The 23,619-nt window shown below is 44.0% G+C and overlaps 1 protein-coding gene across 5 annotated transcripts in view; it reads left to right on the top strand.

Moving 5' to 3' along the window:
* Nucleotides 1-20,618, top strand: part of IL1RAPL2 (interleukin 1 receptor accessory protein like 2) — a 483,744-nt gene extending 463,126 nt beyond the window's left edge. For all 5 annotated transcript variants that reach the window (XM_081847998.1, XM_081847999.1, XM_081847997.1 and 2 more), the window contains 2 exons: nucleotides 1,192-1,362; nucleotides 17,913-20,618. In XM_081847998.1, coding sequence (XP_081704124.1) covers nucleotides 1,192-1,362; nucleotides 17,913-18,613 — 872 coding nt within the window. In that variant the 3' untranslated portion in view covers nucleotides 18,614-20,618. The remainder of the gene's footprint in view (nucleotides 1-1,191; nucleotides 1,363-17,912) is intronic.
* Nucleotides 20,619-23,619: the final 3,001 nt, after the last annotated feature.

The raw sequence follows: 23,619 nt of genomic DNA, 5'->3' as shown, positions 1-23,619 counted from the left end.
CATAATAATAATAATAATAATAATAATTTTTATTTATACCTCACGCTCCCCGGCCAGAACCGGGCTCAGGGCAGCTAACAACAGTAAAATTACAGTAAAATCATAATAGGGGAAAAACCCCAATTTAAAATACAGGTTAAAATGCAATTAAAAATGCAGCCTCATTTTAAAAGTAGCCCATAGATCAAAACCATAAGGGGAGGGAAACATAAGGGTCAGACTGAGTCCAAACCAAAGGTCGGGCGGAAGAGCTCTGTCTTGCAGGCCCTGCAGAAAGATGTCAAGTCCCGCAAGGCCCTAGTCTCTTGTGACAGAGCGTTCCACCAAGTCGGAGTCAGTACTGAAAAGACCCTGGCCCTAGTTGAGACCAATCTAACCACCTTGAGACTTGGGACCTCCAAAATATTGTCATATGTGGACCTTAAGGTCCTCTGCAGGGCATACCAGGAGAGGCGGTCCCGTAGGTACATTGGTCCTAGGCAGCATTCTGGGCATTCTGTACTTTTATCTTCACTGGATTAACTGTTCGATTTTTCATTTTCTGTTAATAATGGTAGCTTCTCACAAACACTTATCAGAACCTCCTGTCTCAGCCATGTCTTTGCCCCCAGCAGACCTGAAAAGTGATATAAAGCTTTGTGCCTCTGCATTAAAAGCTCCAGTAAATAAATCCATTCAATATAGGTATACATTAAGCCAGTTGCATATACAATGTAATTGTGCGTTAATACAGGCAATGAAATTGCTTAGGTCTGCTGGTTTCATTTACAAAGTTCCCAGTCCTTTGAAACTTGCTACGAATGTTGGATGTAGAAGTACAGGGGTGGAGAAGAAATACAGGTTGATGCTTGACATTCATTGACAACTTATCAATATTTAATATATTTAATACAAACTGACAGTACATAATATGTGAACAGTTCCAGGTTCATTCTCCAGCAGCATCTCCAGGGAGAGCTGGGAGAGACCCCTGTCTGAAACCCAGAAGAGCTGCTGGCAGTCAGTGTGGAGAATACTGAGTTTGGTGGGCCAGTGATCTGACTTGGCACAAGGCAGCTGCCTATATTGCTAGCTAGCACCGGACCCAGGCATTCTTCATTATCTCACTGGTACAAGGACATAACTCACCAGTACAAGGGTATTTTTCCTTTCTTTTTCTTTCTTAAAAGTGATTTGTGGTTTTATTTACAGACAACAAGGAATACGATGCCTATCTCTCTTACACAAAAGTGGATCCAGACACACTGGACTGCGACAACAGTGAAGAGGAACAATTTGCCCTTGAAATCTTGCCAGATGTTCTGGAGAAGCATTACGGTTACAAACTCTTCATTCCGGATAGGGACCTGATCCCTACTGGGAGTAAGTACCTGTCACCTTGGGGTATGAGACTACCTGTGCAATTCTGCTAAGCAGGGCTGGCCCAAGACATTTTGCTGCTGAAGACAAAACTACTGGCTCCCCAGCACTGCCAGTTCCACTGTGTGCCTGCCCTTGTGTGCCCCCCACCAGTGGCAGAAGGAGGAGGCCAACAAGTGCAGGGCACGTTCAAGGGAGGTCAGATCTGCAGCTGCTCCCAGCTGTCTGGAGTCTGCCACCCTGAGACAACTGCTCACCTCGGGCATAGGCCAGCCATGCTACAAAAAAAGTGCATGCTGATTCATAAGCTTCCGCTTCCTTTTTGTATGGCCCTCTCCAAAACGAAATACAAAGTCCCAACAACAATGAGGCATGACTGGTGAGCTTTACAAAAGGGGTAGCTGCTGGACTCAGCTTTAACCCAAGGCCAGGGAATCTGTGGCTCTCAGAAGTTGTTGGACTGCAACTCCCATCACCCCTGCTCATTCATTGGCCATACTAGCTAGGGTTGATGTGGGAGCTGGAATCCAACAACAATTGGAAAGGCACAGGTTCTACACAACCTGCTGTCAAAGCTAAAATGTAGAGACTCTGGGTCAGAAAAAGGTTACTTGGTAAGGAAGGAAATTCTGGAGAAGACAATCTCCTGGTGACTGGCCATGCCAGCTCTAGGTTTTGGAGGGCCCTGTGGAACGAGGTAACCCATGAGCTTATCTCCTCTTCACTGGTCTCCTCGCTGCCTTTGGGCCCAAGCTGCACACCTGCCCAGTGAGAAAGTGTAAAGTCTGCCACTCATTGCTGTCCCTGCCTCTTCGCCTGCCCCTCTCTCTGCATGCAAGCTTGGTTGGTGACCAGCACAGCAAAGAGAAGAAGCAGAGCCTGGAGACTCTGGGAGCTGACAGTGGGCCCTTTGCAGAGGTGTGGATCTTGGAAGGTGCCCAATGATGTCAACCTCTGAAATCAGTTCTGTCAACTAGAATTACAGTGCCAAGGTCTAGCAAAAATGCAGCTCTTACCGGTATTTGCTTTTGCTTTTACATTTGTCACATTCACTTTTTTGTTTGTTTGTGGCATTTATACCCTGTCCTTTAGCTGAGGAAGCACCTTCTAAATATCAATAGTAAGATGGTCCCTGCCTCTGGCTCGCAATCTAAAAAAGCCATGGCACACAGGAAAGGCGGAATGAGCGGGAGGGAGAAGCTCAGACACAAGTTCTTAAGAGTTCCAGTCCTGATAACACAGAGCAGGTGCCAGGCCATTATATTTTCTACAATCATGTTACACCAGAAAGAAAAAGCAGGCAATTAGACCCTGTGAATTTTTGTGGTATCAGAATGGCTTCCATCCACTAACCCTTCTACTGTGCAAATAAATGTCCCTTTCCTTTACATCTTTTGCATTTAATTTCCACTGACACTAAGACATAGTGATCAGGTTTTCTCCTTAGGATGAAAGTTTTAAACTAGGATTTAAAGTGTGTTTTCAAGGGAATCTGGTTAGTGCTGTTGCAGAAGTAATATGCACCATTGTTCGTTTTAATACTGGAAACTGTGGAGGATTTGCATGAGGGAAAATATGTGTGGGGCTTATAACAACATAGCAAACTTCCTAACCATAGTTAGGCAATTGAGAATATTCTATCTGCACACTGCCTGTGATAACAATTATAAAATGCAAACAGACATTAAAAAGAATTAACAACAGGAGAAATCACCCCCAAACATTTGTTAGTATTAAAGGGTATGTTTTAACGGCTTAGCCAAAGATTTTATTACTTTATTATTTGCGAATACCCTTTCTCTAAATTTCATTGGGTAGATTAATTTGATGAAGGTAGTAGTAGCACTGATCCTAATTAACCCCAGATGAATAGGAAGTTGAGCTGTTTGTCCCTGGAACTTAGCAACCAATGGATTTTGGCACAAATAGCATGCAGAAAACAGGTTGTCTTTCTGCCTTTTCTATAGCATTCAAATTAAGTTAACAACATGATTTTGGGAGCCAAGGGAAGAGAAGTGTTACAACCTGTTCTGCCATTGTTCAAGTGAACACTGATGTGCATGCCATTGTGCAAGACTAGCCCATTACCTGCTTGGGAAATGCTACTAAATTCATTCAGGACTAGAGTTCTCATGGCCTATGGACCACATTCAGGCCTCCAGAGTAATTTCATTTGGCTCTTGGTGGCTCTGCCAAATCAGGTTGCATTTTTTTAAAAAAAGAGAGTTTTGCAGACATGTTTTCTTGTAAGGGTGGAAACCAGGCACCATATGTATTGCATACCAGGGGCTGCCACCCCTGCTCACTCCATTAGCCAATTCTGCCTACCCCTTTGCCCTTCCCACACACCTGATCAAAACCTCCTCCCTTTACACTTCATCTACTCCTCAAATATCCCCAACAGCTTGTCCCAAGCTCCTCCTGCCCCAGGCACCACACCCATTTAAAGGAGCAGAGTGGTGCTTCACACAGCAGCTTGCTAAACCACTGTGTGAAGCACCTTGTCGTCGTCTCCCCACCTTGCTGCAGAAACATTTAATGAAGGGAAGTAGATTGTATGTATGTATGTACATTTTTATTGTATTGGTATCCCATTCATATTTTGGAATGGTGAAAGGCCATTGCCCCTGTGCCTATGTAGCGGGTCTTTCAAACTCATCCTCAGTCCCTGTCACATACTATGATAGGGATGAGAAATCTGGTGCCTCCCAGGGTGATAGGACTCCAATTCCCATCAGCCCCAGTCAGCATGGCCCAATAGCAAAAGGTGGTAGGAATTGTGGTCAAGCAATGATGTGATCCAGAAGAGAGTTGGACAGATCTCTTTTGGTTCCCTCAGTTTCTCATTTTTCCAATTGTAAATTCAATTCTCCACATTTCTACTGCAATTTGCAGCTTTTCTTAGGGGAAAAAACTCCTCGTGCAAATTTATCAGCATTTTAGTGAATTGTCTCCTAATATACACATTTGCATATGCACTTAGACTAATGTACACACTGCCCCCTAAGAAGTGCGTCACAAAATTTAGAGGCATGCGACTTCAGAGGATGCCCATGGTTCAGTTTTCAAATCGTGTTTGAAAAGGTGGATTAGTAGGTCCACCTTTAAATACAAACTGAATCAAATTTCTTCCCCAAATCTACCATGTGTCCTTCAGATGTTCCTGAACTTCACACCCCATCTTCACTTGCCAGCATCCATGATAGTCCAGGATAATGGGAGATGTAGTGCAATAGCATCTGGAGAGCCAGCAGTTACCTGTCCCTGATGCAGCCCAACAGTCCTATCCTGCGTGGCCAATGTTCAAGGATGAGGAGAACTGTAGTCTAGCAACATCCAGAGAGGCACTTGTTCCTCATTATTGGTGTACTGCTGTTCTGAACCACAGGACCAAAGGAGGACTTGTCAGAAACCTTGGGTGCAGGGATACCAAAGAAGGATGTCGAAAACTCCAGATTGATCAGTTCTAGTGCTTTATTAAAAGAAGGTGTAGACTTACAGCAGATCAGCTTGCCAGGTCTCCCAGCCTTTACAGACAGGGGACAGACACTGCAGCAAGGAGATGGCTTGTTCTCATCGAAGCAAACATGTACACATCCTTTATGAACAAAGCAACATACGCCACTTTGGCCTAGATTTCCCATCACTTCACCTGACCAGATGAGGGCATAGGTGGAAAACACCCAAATCTTACAGATAGTTTCCCCTTTTTGGGTTCAGAGCCCAGCACCTCAAGCCCACAGATAAGATTAACATCAAAGCAAGCCAATTAGCCTATATCAAAGCAAGTGAATATAAACATATCTGAGCTCATTGTTACAGCAACTACCAATTAATTGTGGGGTTATTTTGAGTAGCACGATGGTGGTTGCAGAGCCTCCAGAACAGTTCACCTTTGGTTCATCACAACTGCTTATCTACACGCAGACACATAACAAGTTCAAACACACGTGAGGTATGACTATACACTCCATGAAGCCAATTATGGGAACAATTATTTTTTGTTTCATGTACAGCTGCTGTTTTTCCCAGGCGTAATTTGTTTTTGTTTTTTAAGGAGTGAGCAGAATCAAAGTATTTTAAGTCACAATTATTATTATTTTCTATGAAGAGAACAAATGCTTCAAATGAATTGGTATCCTTGCAGGTGCCTCTCTCTAGACGGGATGGCATTTTCCTTTGTGTCCACCTGTCATTCAGGCACTGCAGCAAAGACTCATCAGCATAATTTCAGAGAGTCATTAACCATCATCAGAAATATACACTACCTGAGGACGTCAGCTCTCATTGCTAAGCATTGAGTGATATATCCTGTCACTTCCCTCCCTTGCAACTGGGACGATTCATGGTTTTTGAAAGGATTTTGATTCTTTCATGCAGAACGGAAGGAATGCTTAATCTCCACCAAATGATGACAATGCAGAATATGAATTTGAAGGCAGGCTGCTTTGGGTTTCTTAAAAAAAAAAATTTTAAAGAAAAACCCTGAGTTTGCAGTAAATAGACCCCTTATTTCTAGTTGGGAAATAAAACTTCCTTTCTAAGTCAATACCTGAGGTGCCTACACAGTTATTCATGGAGGACAGGCCAATGATTAGGTAAGTAGAACCTCCACATTCAGAGCAGTATGCCTTTTGATACCTGATGCTGAGGGCAAACAATGCTACTCTCTCTTTTAAAAAAGAACAGAAAAAAGAATCATAGAATCATAGAGTTGGAAGAGACCACAAGGGCCATCGAGTCCAACCCCCTGCCAAGCAGGAAACACCATCAGAGCACTCCTGACATATGGTTGTCAAGCCTCTGCTTAAAGACCTCCAAAGAAGGAAACTCCACCACACTCCTTGGCAGCAAATTCCACTGTCGAACAGCTCTTACTGTCAGGAAGTTCTTCCTAATGTTTAGGTGGAATCTTCTTTCTTGTAGTTTGGATCCATTGCTCCGTGTCCACTTCTCTGGAGCAGCAGAAAACAACCTTTCTCCCTCCTGTATGTGACATCCTTTTATATATTTGAACATGGCTATCATATCACCCCTTAACCTCCTCTTCTCCAGGCTAAACATGCCCAGCTCCCTTAGCCGTTCCTCATAAGGCATCGTTTCCAGGCCTTTGACCATTTTGGTTGCCCTCCTCTGGACACCTTCCAGTTTGTCAGTGTCCTTCTTGAACTGTGGTGCCCAGAACTGGACACAGTACTCCAGGTGAGGTCTGACCAGAGCAGAATACAGTGGCACTATTACTTCCCTTGATCTAGATGCTATACTCCTATTGATGCAACCCAGAATTGCATTGGCTTATTTAGCTGCCGCGTCACACTGTTGGCTCATGTCAAGTTTGTGGTCAACCAAGACTCCTAGATCCTTTTCACATGTACTGCTCTCAAGCCATGTGTCACCCATCTTGTATTTGTGCCTCTCATTTTTTTTGCCCAAGTGCAATACTTTACATTTCTCCCTGTTAAAATTCATCTTGTTTGTTTGGGCCCAGTTCTCTAATCTGTCAAGGTCGTTTTGAAGTGTGATCCTGTCCTCTGGGGTGTTAGCCACCCCTCCCAGTTTGGTGTCATCTGCAAATTTGATCAGGATGCCCTTGAGTCTATCATCCAAGTCGTTGATAAAGATGTTGAATAAGACCGGGCCCAAGACAGAATCCTGTGGCACCCCACTAGTCACTCTTCTCCAGGATGAAGAGGAACCATTGATGAGCACCCTTTGGGTTCGGTCAGTCAGCCAGTTACAAATCCACTGAGTGGTAGCATAGTCAAGACCGCATTTTACCAGCTTCTTTACAAGAATATCATGGGGCAGCTTGTCAAATGCCTTGCTGAAATCAAGGTAGGCTACTTCCACTGCGTTCCCTTCATCTACCAGGCTTGTAATTCTGTCAAAAAACGAGATCAGGTTAGTCTGACATGACTTATTTTTCAGAAATCCATGCTGACTATTGGTGATCACAGCATTCCTTTCTAGGAGCTCACAGACTGTTTGCTTAATGATCTGCTCCAGAATCTTCCCTGGTATTGATGTCAGACTGACTGGGAGGTAATTATTTGGGTCCTCTCTTTTCCCCTTTTTGAAAATAGGGACAACATTTGCCCTCCTCCAGTCTGCCGGGACTTCGCCTGTTCTCCAGGAATTCTCAAAGATGACTGCCAGTGGTTCTGAGATCACATCTGCCAGTTCTTTTAATACTCTTGGATGCAGTTCATCTGGCCCTGGAGATTTGAATACATCTAGACTAGCCAAGTATTCTTGTACTATCTCCTTAGTTATTCTGGGCTGTGTTTCCTCTGCTGAATCATTTGCTCCAAATTCTTCAGGTCGGGCATTGTTTTCTTTATTGGAGAAGACTGAGGCAAAGAAGGCATTGAGGAGTTCAGCCCTTTTTGTGTCCCCTGTTTGCATTTCACCATCTTCTCCTCTGAGTGACCCCACTGTTTCTTTGTTCTTCCTTTTGCTATGAACATACCCATAAAAGCCTTTTTTGTTGCTTTTAACCTCTCTAGCAAGCCTGAGTTCAGTGGGTTTTATGACTCCTTGCAGTCGTTCAGTTACATCTTGGATCTTAGCCCCGGGGAGATAGCACACTTCCCGAGACATCTTGTCAGGCCCACAGATCACTGCTTCTGTTCCCCTCAGTAGGGAATCCCCTATCACCACTACATGCCTCCTCTTAGGTCTGGTCGGGGTTCTTCCATGAGCTGTCCGTTCCAAGGTCGCCTGCACATTCCCTGAGGACTTACTTTGCTGCTCATGTTCATATACCTGATCGACTGTAATGAGGGAGAGATCCTCAAATGGAGTCTGCTCTTCATCTTCCATGCTAGGGGAGAGGACCTCAAAGCGATTGTGTATTTCTAAACAATCAGAGCGAACCCTGGGCCTCCTACTTCTTTGAGTCACGTTTCTCCATATATCTGGCTCCTGTGTTGGTGAACTAGCCTCCTTCTCAGGGGAGTCCCCTGTCTCCTCCTTGGTGGAGACGGTGTGCTCTGTTGCTTCCAAGAAGAGCTCCAGCTCTCTAATTCTTTGGAGCGTAGCTACACGTTCCTCCAGTTGCTGGACTTTGTCTTCTAAGAGGGCAATCAACATGCAATTGCTGCAGGTAAAGCTGCCTGCAACCTTTGGCAAGATGGCAAACATTGAGCAGGAACCGCAGGCGACTGCAGCTGTTCCCTCACCCTCCATCTTGAGAACGTGTCATTGGGGGTGGCTACAGCGGTCCTCCATCATAAAAAGCGTGAAGACAGGACAAATAACTCCCCCCCCCAAAAAAAACCTAGGTCTCCCCCAACAAACGTTTGAGACTAGCTCCCCTAAATCTAAAAGATGGAGCAAACTGCCACAGCTAATCACCTGCCTCAACAGAAACCCTGCCCCCTCTGACCTTTGCACAGGGGGAGCAGCTAATCAGCCACAAAGAAACACACACCAGAAAACCCTTTTTGCTCCTTCTTCAGCTGCTGCCCTGCAAGCTCTGATAAGCTCCTCCCACAGCTAATCACCTGCCTCAACAGAAACCCTGCCCCCTCTGACCCTTGCACAGGGAGAGCAGCTAATCAGCCACAAAGAAACACACACACAAGAAGACCCTTTTTGCTTGACTTGCCCACTAAGATGAAAGACAGGAAAAGGCTGGTGCACTGGTCCTTTTCTAAAGCTGCCGTGATCTGTAAAAACAGGCATTGCCATCTTGCTCCCACCAATGACTTAATTCTTTCTCACAAAGGAAAGGTTAAGCTTGTCGGATTGTGCCTTTAGGTCTGGCCTCAAAAGCCAGCCAGAGCTTCCTCCTGTTGCTCTTTGCAAGCCTGTGGATTTGGCCAGGGTGACAAAAGACAGGGCATTGGGTTCCACCTGCTGGAAAGATGCTCAGCAAGAAGGGGAAGAGCAGTGAAAGTAAGCTATCAGTTCTGACTGCAGTGCCAGCCCTGGGGAAAGGCCTGCTGAGCCTAAGCCTTTAATGCCTTGGTTGTCTCAGTGTCCAGTAACATTTTTCTTGTTTGCATAGATGTGTACACATTGGAAGCAGACTGCATGGCTGTAGCCACCACAGCACAAAATCTTGATCTGCAGAATGTGCTGGTGGTGAATCTACACCTTCAGGGCTTGCACGGGACACTGCGCCACCTGAGGTGCTTCACTGCTGCCCTTTTATTTATATTGCATTTTTGTTCTGCCTTTTCCTCTAAGAAGCTCCTAGTGGGTGGGGTGCATGTGTCTATCTTCTCCATTCTATCCTCACAACAACCCTGTGAGGTAGGTTAGGCTGAGCCTCATGGTTGAGTAGGGATCTGAGCCCCTGTCTCCCAGGTCCTCTTAACACCAGTTCTCTCTCTCCACCTGCTGCCACCATCTTCTGCCACTGCTTCCCCACCACCAGCCAGCTGCCACTCACCCACCAATTGCCACCTCCCAGGAACCCCAGGACCACACTTTCCTATCAGGGCTGCACTCTGAGGAAGGCACTGTGAGTCAGGTGACCTCAGACAGCAGCTGTGCCACAGCTGTCCTCGGGAACAGGAACCAGCAGATGTGGTGGTGATGAGAAAAGGCAGCTTTGCAGGTGGGAAATTTGGTTGGGGAGATGCTATCCACACACCCTCTTGATCTGCCACCTGAGCCACACAGTTCATTCTGGCTCACTATGGGGCTGCTCCTGATCCCTACCAAAAATGAATCTCAGTGCTGTCAAATAATTGGTCATAATTTCACTTAAGGGTCAAAGTCAGTCTTATTTTATTTTATTTTATTTGGTATGTTTATAGACTACCCTCTACAGTATAAAGTATTCTTGCATCTTTTTTAATAGCACAGATAATGAACTGGTGGTCCTCCAGATCTTGTTGTATTGCAACTCCTGTGAGCCCCACTAAGCATGGCCAATGACCAGTTATGGTGGGAGTTGTAGCTCAGCAACTTCTGGAATGGCAAAACTTCCTGAGAACTGCCATAAATTTTATGCCATGGCAAGGAATACCCTTTCCATTTTGCTTATCCCCAGCAACTGGTATTCAGAGGTATCCCATTTCTGAATATGGAGGTTCTGTTTAACTGTCATGGTTTATGATTACTGATGGACATGCATGATCATACGTGATCATTTTGGAAGACACGCACTGGAAAGAAAACTCTATGAGGAAAGAGGCATGGTGGTTGTTCGCCATTTAATTTTTGGAGCCTTCTGGACAAGTGACCATCTCCACATCTTGCAGCAACAAATTACTAATGGTTTTTATTTTCCTTCCAGTAGCACCTTAAAGACCAACTGAGTTAGTTCTAGGTATGAGCTTTCGTGTGCATGCACACTTCACACGAAAGCTCATACCTAGAACTAACTCAGTTGGTCTTTAAGGTGCTACTGGAAGGAATTTTTTTATTTTGTTTTGACCATGGCAGACCAACACGGCTACCTATCTGTAACTGGTTTTTATTTTGTTTTTTATAAAGGTGGAGAAAATGTTAAAATGGCTTATGGATCTTCATAAATTTAGGAAAGTGTAAGCATGTGTTGTGTTTTTATACTGCTGATGGTACTAACATACCTTTTGTCAAATTGTTCTTTAGGGCAACATATATCCCAGCATAGGCACTGAATTCAAGGGGCCGAGGAACTGTGGGCCTCCTCAATGGGGGTTTGGGGGGGCAGGGCCCCCCATTTTTGGAGCCAGGCACAGAGCGACATCAGGACGATGTGTGACATTGCACACGTAACATCAGGATGTTATACATGTGATGTCAGGACATTGCGTCGGGCACCCTCAGTGTGCTTCAGAAGATGGCGCCTCTGAATCCCAGTCCATTTATTAGCTACATTCAGTAATTAATCTGTTTGTATCTGATCTGGAAAGGGGTTAGCACATGAAAAAATTGCTTACATAGAGTCCAAATCTCCATGCCAATACCTTCAATTTTAACAACATTCTACTCCCACTCCTATATGCAGTGTTTGTTCAGAACCTGGTGGAGTACAATCCTCTCCAAAGTGATAATTGTGCTCCCAAGAGCTTGTTCATACTGTCCTTGCCCCCATAAGAACAGAATGGTCTATTGCAGCCCACTTGATTTTGCTTACTACAAAGCAGCTCGAGATGCACTTGTGCTTTAGCATCAGACACATTGCTGGAAGTGTTTTCCCTCTGCACAGCTTCATAAATATGTGATAGAACACCAGTGTAGCTGAGTTTTCCTATTTACTTCAACTGGGGAGCCAGCTCCATTGAAGTGAGTGGGAAACTTTGTCACACAGGTTTTCCAAGTACAGGTTGGAGCAGCTGCAAGAAATCACCAGTGTGCTTGTGTACTGTATAGGAATCCCCCCCCCCCCGTGTAATAGTGGTGGCTCTTCAAAGTCCAAGATCAGAGATGGAAAATAAAGGATCTGGGCTGTTCTGAAATTTAGCAAGCAGTCTAATGGAAATTTGATTCCACTTTCAATTGGCACCAGAAAAGATGCATTTATATCACAGATGAAACTGTGGCTCATCTATATCTAAAGCTAACCCAATAAGTGTGGACAAGCTTTCAACCATGATGTGCATTTTTAATATTGGTTGGTTGGTTGGTTGGTTGGTTGGTTGGTTGGTTGCATTTATATCCCAATGAGCTTAGGGTGATGTATATTGTTCTCCTCCTCCTCATTTAATCCCCACAACAACCCATGAGATAGGCTAGGCTAAGAGGCAATTACAAGCCTGTGGTCACCCAGTGAGTTTCATGGCAAGTGGGGATTCATGGCAAGTGGTCTCCCAGATCCTAGTCCAACACTCTAACCACTACACCACATTAATTCTGATTGATCCATCTGTGATCAACCCTTTCCACCCCCCGCTTTGTTCAACTATGTTTATTCCTGCGCCTTTGCTAAGAAAATAGGCCCTGTTTCTGTGCTGCAGTTTGTCCAGTACCCTGGGAAGATGTCAGAGAAGGGGGTGGTCAGTAAGGGTGAGAATTTATCCTTAATCTCTTGTGTCCCAGTGAGGCATTAAATAAGGCTTGCAAGCTTCTAGCACCATGTTGTTCTTTTGGGGAGGAAAGCAAAGCAGGTGCACATGTATCTACGTGGGCAATTTGTGCTGCATCTTAACATGTGGTTGTGTTACTCTCCACTTCATACAAAGTGTATGTAATGCAGTTTGAAGGCAGTGCTTCAATGGCAAGCTGATATTTGCACTGGAATGGACCTTAAAATTCAGTGGAATCATTAGGGCTTTCACCAGAGTTTTGATAGGCTCACTGGTTCCCTCTCCCATCCTTCTTTGTGATAAGAATATAATAAAAAGAATTGAATATTGATGTACATTTGATCCTATGAATCAAGATGATGATGCAGCAGTTAAGAGTCTTCTACACCAATAATTTGACAAAACAGTGGTATGAAGCAGGAGTGGGGAACCTTTGTCCTTCCAGACGTGGTTGGACTATAACTCCCATCACCCTGTGTCATTGGCCATGTGGAATGTGGCTGATGGGAGCCACAACATCTTGAAGCCCACAGGTATCCCTGAGGCTTGCTCCTACTAGCCCATAAAACCACCAAACCATTTATTATCATGATCATTATTTGCTGAACCGCACAGCCAAAACTGTATGTGGGATGAGTTCCACCTGGAACAACCCCTACAATGTGCTCTTTCTTCTGCAGGCTCTTCTTCCAACTGGTGCCCCTATCTTCCAATGGAAGGAGAGTTGAAAGAAGTAAGTAGAGAAGGACTTTGGCTAGTCCTCCTCTCCACCAGGGGGCATGGGTGAAATGGGAGGGGATTGTCTGCCCAACTCTTCTTGTCTGCCCTCCTGCCAAAGAGGTATCTATGGGGACAGCAAGTCACTAGTACAGTGAAGCTGTCTGGATCATGGCGGGGGGAATTATTTGACATTTGGAAAATATATTTGCCATGTGCTTTATAACAACAACAACATGAAACAAAACTGATTCAGTATGTTGGCTCTAAGGATCCATTTCCTGTCATATTTACAATCCAATGGAGGGCAACAATCAGGCTGGGCAATGGCTGGCTCTTAATTCATACATAACCCAACTTTGTTTCCATGCAGTTTTATTGCTATTATGAGAACCTAAATGGATGCAGAACTTTTGAGGCCTTATTTTGAATAAATTTCACAATATATGGAAATAATATAGGGTGCAATTTTATTTTTTTTAAAACCCCACCTGTTTTTCGTCCCTCCTCTGGCCTGGAAACCAAGTCCTAATCAGAATAATTCTTGTTATTATTCATTTATTATTTATTAGATTTGTACTTCCGTTCATCCAAAGATCACAGGGTGGTTTACAACATAAAAATACAAAATGAAATCCCAAGGTATATAACCAAAACAAAAACAAACCAGTAACCCACAAACAGATTTAAAAGACCAGACAAAACTCTGGTTATAGAGAGCTGTTTTCACCTGGTGCCTAAAGGTATGTAGTGAATGCACCAGGCAAGCCTCCCTGGGAAGAGAATTCCACAAATGGGGACCCACTGCAGAAAAGGCTGTTCTTGTGTTGCCACCCTCTGGAACTCTCATGAAGGTAGCACATGAAGAACGGCCTCAGATGATGTTTTCAGGGTCTATGTTGGTTTATATTGAGAAAGGTGGTCTTTGATGTATAGCAGCCCTAAGACATTTAAGGCTTTATAGGGCAAATCCATCACTTTGAATTGGGGCACTTTGACTGGCGGCCAGTGCAGTGGGGCCAGGATTGGTGTCATGTGCTCAGACTTTCTTGTCTCAGTGAGTGACCTAGCCACTGAATTCTGAACCAGCTGGAGTTTCTGAACCATCTTCAGAGGCAGCCTCACATATAACACAGTGCGGTTATCTAATCTAGAGGTTACCAGAGCGTAGACAACAGAAGTTAGGCTATCCCTATCTAGATAAGGACATAGTTGGGCCACCAGCCAAAGCTGATGGAAGGCCACCGAGGTCACCTGAACCTCATGCAGTTGCAAAGGATCCAGCAGTATCCCCAAGCTATGTACTTGCACAGAGGGAATGTATCCCCATCAAGAGTAGGACACCTCCCACCCATCCTGTCTAGGGAACAGTGTTACCTGGAATGAACTTCAGTTTGTTGGCTTTCATATAGTCCATATGTGGCAAGACAACAGCCTGACAATAGTAAGGTTACTAGATTTTTTTCAATGAATCCAGGAACACTTATTGTTCGCTATGTACATGTGAACACTGAGAAAGCTGTAAATCCGGGGACTGTCCCCAGAAAATGGGGACGTCTGGTGACCTTAGACAACTGTCCATATGTGGCAAGACTCACCAGTTCTTAAATACTTACACTACTTGCCTCTTAACTGCTGGGCCCAATTCAAATTGCTGATGTTTACCTTTAAAGCCCTGAAAAGCTTGGGACCCAAATAGCTGGAGTACAGTGCATGTTCCCATACTGTCCTTCACCATTAGTACCTTAAGATCTTAATTAAGGCCCTTCCCTGAGTGGTGTGGCTTGCTTGGAAGTGCTCTTCCTTTAGAGCTTTAGTTGGCCTTGCTGTGACAAGCTCTTCAACACCAGTTTAATACTTTGTTTGCTTACACAAGTGGACTGTGTTTATCTTTCTCCCAACATATGTCATCAAACAAGACGGCCCAAGCAGTTTCTGTGTCAAAATCAAGCCTATTGAAATCAAACCCATTGAAATGAAAGGGACCTAAGTTAGTAATGTCCATTAATTTCAGTGGGTGTACTCTTGAGTATGACTGGCATCAAGTACCAGCCTATACTTTTGTGGGGTAGGGCTAGGAATCTCTAATAAAATTCTCTGTCTGCCCACTGATTCTATGATTCTATGAATATATCTGCAGTTTAAACATAGGAACAGAAACATTGGAAGACATTGTTCCACTTTGCTTAGTGTTGTCTACACTGACTGGCAGCAGCTCTCCAGGGTTTCAGCCTGCAATCTCTCCAAGCCCCGCCTGAAAATGTTGAGAATTGAACCTGGGACCCTCTGTGTGAAAGGCAGGTGCTTTACCACTGAGCTATGGCCCTTCCCCGATATGACCTGAGTCAATAAGTCTGAGTTCCAAAACTCTGTGCAGTGGAAGGGAGTGATTGTCTTATCAATAGTAATCGGGGAGGAAAAATTAATATTTTGAGTCTTTGGTTAACTGGCTCTCTCTTTGTCCTTCAATCTCTTTCTTATTGAAAAGAATAGATTTGGACAGTATCACTGGATCATCATAAACAGCAAATTCCCCATTGTGGCCTATCCTAGGCAAGAGCAGTTCATAAAATATCTATAAAATGCCACCTGCATTTGTATGGCCAGATAATTCCTCCCTGAACCCATCTCCAGTATAAATGCACACACCTTAAAACATTCTTATCTTATGTGTCAGAAGCATTTCCAAAAATGGTTGCCTGAGCTGGCATTTCAAAATTCTCATTTGACTTACAATAAATATGCTTTACCAGCATTATATTGATATGTCAGCAAAGCAATGTGTACTCCTGTGCTTTTTCTTAAAAAAAGCAAATTAAATTGAAACTGTGCACCAAGAAAAACTAGAAAAAATAAACTTTATATTTCCAAACAAATAAATTTTGCAAATGTATATATTTTTTCCTTTGTTTGCATAATTTATTCTGTAGTTCCTGGTCATGCAGGGAGGAGCAATGAAGCAGAAGTGGTGTCGTGATCCTGAGCTTGTAGGAAGACTAGAAAATGGAAAGGGGTGGACCTTTTTCAACCTGAGGGCCACATTCCCTACTGACTGACCTTCCAGGGGCCACAAGCCAGTGGTGGGTGGGGCTAGAAATGAAAGTGAGCAGGGCAATAAATGTAAATTTTATTTTCGGCAGTCAGCTAGTTTGTACACACACACCTTTATCATCCATCCAGACAAGCAATTCTAGCCAGGTAAAACACTCAAGGTGTGTTACCTAGAAAGGAAACAGAGCAGGGTCAGTAGTGTGACTGGGGAAAGTTGTGGTCTAAGGAAAGTTCTGAGGGCTAGCAGGCTTATAGAGCCACATTTGAATTTGAGGCACAGCTGGCTACGGAGCCAGAGGCCTAAATTCCTGGGACCCATATCTTAGGGGAAGCTAGCAGATGGTGGAATAAGTGCCAGAGATGGGGTACCAACGTTCAGGCAAAGCCCAGAGCTTACATGGAACATTTTAGAGCCTTCCCAAGCCAAAGGAGACAAACCTGCAGCCTGGGGAGTGAGGGGTGGGAGAGGAAGGCATCCTCTTCCAGGCTGTTCTTCAGTCTGCAGCCCTGATCAGCTCAGTGCAAGAGGCAGCAGGTTGAAAGCTTCCTGATTATAATCATGGTGGCTCTCAACTTGTGGCCAGCTCTCCAAACTGGGCCCCAGAAAACTGCCAAGAGAGAGCCAGGAAGAAGGACTCAGAAGTGACAATCCAGGGGTTAGACCCAGTAAGTACCTTGCTGTGGTTGAAGCAAAAGCAGAAGAGTCTGGTCTATTTGCATAAATGGGGCACTGCCCTACCAGTTTGTTCTCCGCCAGCCCTCCTCCTTATGGATGGCCCTGGGGTGGTGGTGCTTGTCAGCTTCTTCCTCCTTAATCCATGTAGAACTCAGCAGAGAGGAAGGTGGTGTCAAAAGTAGAATTAGTTGTTTCATGCACTAATTGTGCAGGAGTCTTAATGCTGTGCAATAGAGGAATCCAATTCAACAGCTGTGCTAGTGGTAACTTGTTGTGAAACACATTGCACAGTCTATTGTGGAACAAAGTTACCAGCAATCTGCTTGTGTATTTCATTGCACAACAGCATTCCACTGGCTCAAAATGTTTCTCCATCAGAACGAGTATACCACTACGTGACATCACCTCATTGGATACAACACAAAGTACATGCACTAGTAAATTATGATTTTCTGTGATTCCCATGCACATGTCCATGGCCTGTTTGGAGATGTGCATTTGCTCTTCGCATTTGAGGCATTTTACTGCAACAAATACATGTAAACCACTAGGATATCTGTGAAGCAAGAGATGACTGATCTACCTGGGCAGAAGCTCATGCCTTCTCCACAGGATATGTGAAAACAGAGAATGCTTAAGACATAGAGAAGGCACAGTCATCTCCTGAGAAGTGCTCTTGGATAATCTAGAAAGACCGTAGAGCTGACCAAGGTATAAGGGAGCGGTTAAGTAAAAGTAAAGGTACCCCTGCCCGTACGGGCTAGTCATGTCCGACTCTAGGGTTGTGCGCCCATCTCACTTAAGAGGCCGGGGGCCAGCGCTGTCCGGAGACACTTCCGGGTCACGTGGCCAGCGTGACGAAGCTGCTCTGGCGAGCCAGCACCAGCGCAGCACATGGAAACGCCGTTTACCTTCCCACTATAAAGCGGTACCTATTTATCTACTTGCACTTAGGAGTGCTTTCGAACTGCTAGGTGGGCAGGTGCAAGTCCTAGGCACTGAGGTTTTACCCACAGCGCCACCCACGTCCCCAAGGGAGTGGTTACCCTCTACTTAAATCGCAAGGCTAAATTTTTTCATTGTTACTTTGGTGCGGTGTATATTTTTCTCTATTTTACTGTCTTTCTGCTTCTTCCTGTTTACAGCATACCTTGACGATCTCTCCAGATGCATAGAACAAAGCCGAAGACTCATTATCATCCTAACTCCGGATTACGTTCTCAGGAGAGGGTGGAGTATTTTTGAGATGGAAAACAGACTGCATAACATGCTTGTCAGTGGAGATATCAAAGTGATTTTCATTGAATGCCCTGAATTAAAAAGCAAAGTGAATTACCAGGAAGTGGAATCTTTAAAGCACACTATTAAACTTTCCTCAGTCATCAAGTGGAATGGTCCAAAAAGCAACAAACTGAATTCAAAGTTTTGGAAGACCTTGCTCTATGAAATGCCTGCAAAGAAAAAAGAGGTTTTATCTCGGCGCCAGGTCCTAGATTCTGCTGAACAGGGACTCTTTGGGGATCTTCAGGCGGTGCCTTCCATTGCCGTGACAGACACCTCTGCTTCCTTGGTTGCATCTCAGGCCGACTTGACCGATTACCAACAACCAGATCCAGTGCAAACCAGACATTACTGCAGAGGATATGAGTATGACATGCAGTCTGCAACCTTGCCGTTAGCCACCATAAGCAGTAATCACCACACTTACTGTAACATACCCCTGACGCTATTCAATGGACAGCTGCCGCTTAATAGCAGCATGAAAGAAACACAGGAATTCCATAGGAACAACCCCCTGCTACCATTGTCAACAAGGGAGCTTAGCTTCACCAGCGATATATGGTAGCAAAGATATAAGCATTTTGAAACTGATTTATTGAGCATCAGTGAGACAAATTATTAAAAGGACCTTGAACCCATATAACATCAGGTGCCAAAATATTTTGCCAAGTCACAAGTAACACACTTTTTGTACTTGAACCTCTTTGTTTACATTTCAAAAATTATTAGCAAGTGGTGGAGGAACCTACTTTTGTAGTTCACAAATAAGTTCATATCTTTTAATGTACAGTTTTAATGCTTCTTTATATGAAATATATATATATATGAGGGCATTGGAGAGTATTTTGAAGTAGAGTTTACAGCCTGACAATGGAGTGACATTTAATGCTATATGTGATAGTCCGTATTTATATATTAGTAATTCAGAGATATAAATGGATTTTTTTTTAAATAGAAAGAGCATAGGTAGGTAAGAATAACAACACAGTTTGAAAATTTGAAACATAACAAGCTACAATGAATTATTGTATTTTCAAATCATGCCTGGAGGACACATTCCTGTAAAGGAAATATTTTAGGACATCTTTCTTATAAGATAATCACCAATACGTTTTGGAAGGTGGGCCAGGTGAATGAACATTTGCAGGTGATAGCCTCTAGTTTTCATTCAGCAAATCCTACGCTTGGAGAACACGTTGTCCACTTCACTTCCTCCATCATTTCATCCTCAAGATATTTCTCGATTCAACTCAGTGGCTGCCATTGTGTTTTTCTTAAAGAAATTAGGACATTTAACAAAAGTTTTGTTTCTGTAGGGTTTTTTTCTTTTAAACTTGTTTAAACTGGCTTTGCAGGTTTTTAAGAACTTTCTCCCTTTTGCATTTTATGTACCAATGGTATTGTCTTGTTAACCAGCTGCCGATTGGAACATTTCTTAGACTTCTTGACCTTGTAAAATTTGTATTAATGGTAATGTAAGTTTTGCACAGGAATATTATTATTCCCCCCTCCCTCTGTTTTCCAGATTTAAAGGTGTAACAGCTTACAAATTGACATTTGACAGAGAATGTCAACAATAGAAAGAAAAAAATACAGCAATACTCACAAACAAAAGTGCTGCATTGTTCAGGTTACCAGTGGTATAACTTGAGTCATATTGATAATCATCTAAAACAGAAGGAGAATTTGCATCCCTTGGGTACAATGCTGTAAAAGATTCATTCTGAGCAAGTCCCATTGTATTGCTGTCAGTGGGCTACTTAGGATCAGTGGTGGCTGGTGCCCATTGAGATTGTTGGGGTGGAAGAAAAGAAGATGGATTGCAGGTGAAACCAGAGCCAGTGACTGGCCACCTCCTGACTGGGTGCCTGTAAAAAGGCAGGCAGGCAGGTGCTAACTGAGGGCAGACAGGTTGGTGAGGCAATGCCCCTTTTGCCCCCATGGACCAGTCACCACTGGTTCTTTTTTTTTTTTTTACAAGAGCAACGTGGTTGCTGTTCCATTGTGGCTCCATCCCATGCCACTTCAATAATGTTATGAGGAGTTTCATCACAGGGGAAGGACGGACAATGTGGCTGCATCCTGCAACGGTATCGCCTGTTCTCGGCAGTGTGCAGACTCAGAGTGTCCTCATGCTAGGAACCCTTAGGAGTGGTGGAGCTGACAGTTTCAGTTTCTCTCAGCTTCAGATATTTCCAATCATAAGTTCAATTCTCCACACTTTTACAAGTTTCTTTTTTAAATCTTCCTGAAAACCCATCAGCTGCTTAGTGCAATTTTGCATTAGTATACACATTTTTGCAGAACACCCCGCCGCCGCTCCCACCGCCAATATGTATGCTTCTCCTTTTTGTATGTTATTTTATTAATATATGTGTTTCTACCCACATTTTATCCTGGTATGTGTGTTTTTGTACAAGCCAAATCTTGGCTGGAAAACTGCATTGCAAAACACAAGAGAAGTGCCCATTTCAAAGGATGGTAGTGTATTAGGTTCACATATTGTTTCAGAAAATGCAAATTAGGTCGGTTCACCTGTAAATACAAACTGAATAAACTTTTGTCCCCCATTCCTACCTGTCCCACGTGATTTCTCCCACTCACACATGATAGGCTGTAGAAGGCAATGATATTAAGTATTCCAAGATTGGATAACTTCCCCCAACACCATCTTGCTTTGCACTGAGCACTTAAGAATCTCAGAGCTGGCATGAGAGAATTATCCATCTCTCTTCACTTCTGGTTATCCGAGTTAACATGTTGCCCAAACAAAGACTGCACACCTAATTCTTTTTCTTTTAATTTGGCCCTTGTAAACCACTATTTTGTCCCTGTTTCCTGCCACTGTGGGATGTCTTGTTCCAATAAGTTTGTGTGAGTCACTAACATGATCACTCTTGAGGATTTAGAAGTTCTCTAGAAGTTCAGCCTTTAAATGAGTGCTTATGGTGGATGCACCCTGATTCTAGCCTGCATGCAAAGAAATACATATGTACAAATACTAAGGCATAGTTACATCAGCAGAGTATGTCCTGCAGCAGCGGAGGTATGTTTTGAATTGTTGATATAACATATTTAGTATAGGACGTTGGGTAGGGCAATGGTGCTTACCTGACCAAGCAAGTGGGTCACTGCTGCGTACAAGGAGGGAGAGGGACAACATGGTAGGGAGGTCAGCGCTGTGCAACACAATTGTTCTCTTCAGTATGATTGCACAACGCTAACATCTCTACCACCTTGCCCCTCCCACTTGCCCAGTAAGCAGCAATTAATTTGCTACCAGGACAGGAAAATGCTGCTGCCCCACCATCTGCTACTGCTACTGCTAAACCAAACATACACCTCATTGGACAGGGCTACTGTAGGGTTAAGTAACACAGCAGACCAGAACCTTTAGCAATGTGTGAAAAAAAACAGCATAGCAGCCTACAAAACAATTGCTAGCTTAAGAATTAGGATATTTCAGGTGTGTCGCTATTTTCATCTGAGAAGTGTTGGAGGATATGAATTATGGATTAATTTAATAAATTTATGAATCAAAACAATACGAATTAATTGCCCTTACCTTGCCTGAAGGTGGGGCTCAGCAGATCTTGGCTTGCCTTGGTAGCCGGTCAATCTTTGTTCTCACCATGACCCTGATGAGTCTCCAAAGTAAGGAGACAGGGTCTTCTGACGCTGACCTGAGCTCTACTCCCATCACAACTGTAGTGGGATGGGTGCTCATCACCATTACACTAACCTTTAGGCCAGAGGTGGGGAAGCTTGATAGCCTGAGGACGGCATTCCCTTCTGGAAAATCTTCCAGAGCACCTATGCCAGTGGCAAAAGTGGGCAGAGCAATGAATGTTAATGTAACTTTTGTATAGCAGGATAACTTACACACACACACACCCCTCTGTCCTTCTTCCATGGAAGCAGCCAAGCAAAAACTATTGTGTGAAGTTGTGGAGCAGAGCCACATACCCTCCAACATTACTTTAATGAAAATCAGCATGAGTGTCTCTTGGCGCTGCAGCGCAAATCAGCTTGCGTGGAGGAACAGCTCTTTTGCTCCGTTAATGTAAGAGCTGGCATTTACCAGATACTAACTTTGTGTCCTGTATGTTTAATGCACCATCTTGTATGCATCTCCTAGTTGGCAAAAGTAGAACTTATATTGATGTCCTTGGTTGGGTGGTGTGCATATGCTGCAATGAATTCCATGCTCATCGTGCATGCTTAGTTTCTGCAGAGAACTATCAATACTTACCAGAAAGAACTACTGTCACATTGAAAACTGAATTCCCCTGTGTTGACAGAATGGTTCACATTCTGAGATCCCCCTCCCCTGTGCAAGTATGTGCCTACTTTGCAAAGCCAGCTGGGGAGTTTCCTGTTTGGAAAGGAAGTAACAATGGGATGCAAACCTGGCATTTTTGGTCAGTGTGTGCACTTTTACATACATGTACACAGGAACATAGGGAGCTGGCCAATACTGAATCACAATGTATAGCTCAGTATTGTCTACACTAACTGGAAGTGACTCTCCAATGCTTCCTCTTACAGAGCTAAAATTTTCCAGAGTGGCTTAACAATAAATCTCTCTCCCCAGGGAACTCTTGGATCTGTAGCTCTCTGCGGGGAATAGGGGTCTCCTAACAACTCTCAGCACCCTTAGCAAACTACAGCTCCCAGGAGTTTTGGGGGGAAACCATAACTGTTGAAAGTGGTATCATAGTGCAGATGGGGCCAAGCAATAGATTCAGTTGATAGCTTCCATATAACTATAGAATGGCATAGAAAGCACTTGCGGCATCTACTTAGGGACAAGAGAGAAGTTTGATAACAACATAAAGAGAACTCACCAAACACTTTCTGAAAAGATTCTCTAACCACAAGAATGCCAAAAATAAATAAATAGTGAAAATAACATACAAAAAGGCATCCTATGGAAGGGGGAATTGTGCCTGCTAATTGTTTTTGCCAGGCATTATTGTGTACAAAAATACATATAAACAGAGAAATGTGCATGGAATTGCAAAATGGAAATGCACAATAATATGCATGCAAGTTGTTGTAGGGTTTGCGGGTGGGGGTGTAAGGCCGAGCATTTAAGAATAGGATGACCTGAACTTAAGGTTGGGGAAATGAAACATGAAGAGAAACCAAAAGGGACAGATTTATCCAGCTCAGCATCTCTTACTTGGTTTAGCAAACATAACTGTGCTGCCTATATCCAAACACATATCAGGCATACAAAAGCTTGGAAATGCATGCCTGGAGCTGCAGAAGACAGCCCTCCATGGCATTCCAGTTGTTTTCACACTTTTTTGCTTTGGACAAGACATTTGCTTCTTGCCAATTTAGTGAGGAAGTTTATCACCTTGTTAAGCTGCCTCTGTAAGAGTTGGCATGGGCAGCAGTCACAAAATGAATGGCCCAGCGTAACACTGGCAGAGGAAGAGGCATGCGGGAGGAGTGCACCGCCCCTTGCAGCGCAATCCCGGTGGGGTGCCATCGCAGCTACTCCCATGCCCATGCTGGGCGCCACGCCCCCCAGGATGCATGCCATGCCCCTACAGGCAGCGC

The sequence above is a fragment of the Podarcis erhardii genome, assembly GCF_964252035.2.
Source record: "Podarcis erhardii genome assembly, chromosome: Z".
Taxonomy (NCBI): domain Eukaryota; kingdom Metazoa; phylum Chordata; class Lepidosauria; order Squamata; family Lacertidae; genus Podarcis; species Podarcis erhardii.
The sequence above is the reverse complement of the archived record's forward strand: the minus strand, read 5'-3'. Positions and strand labels throughout refer to the sequence as shown.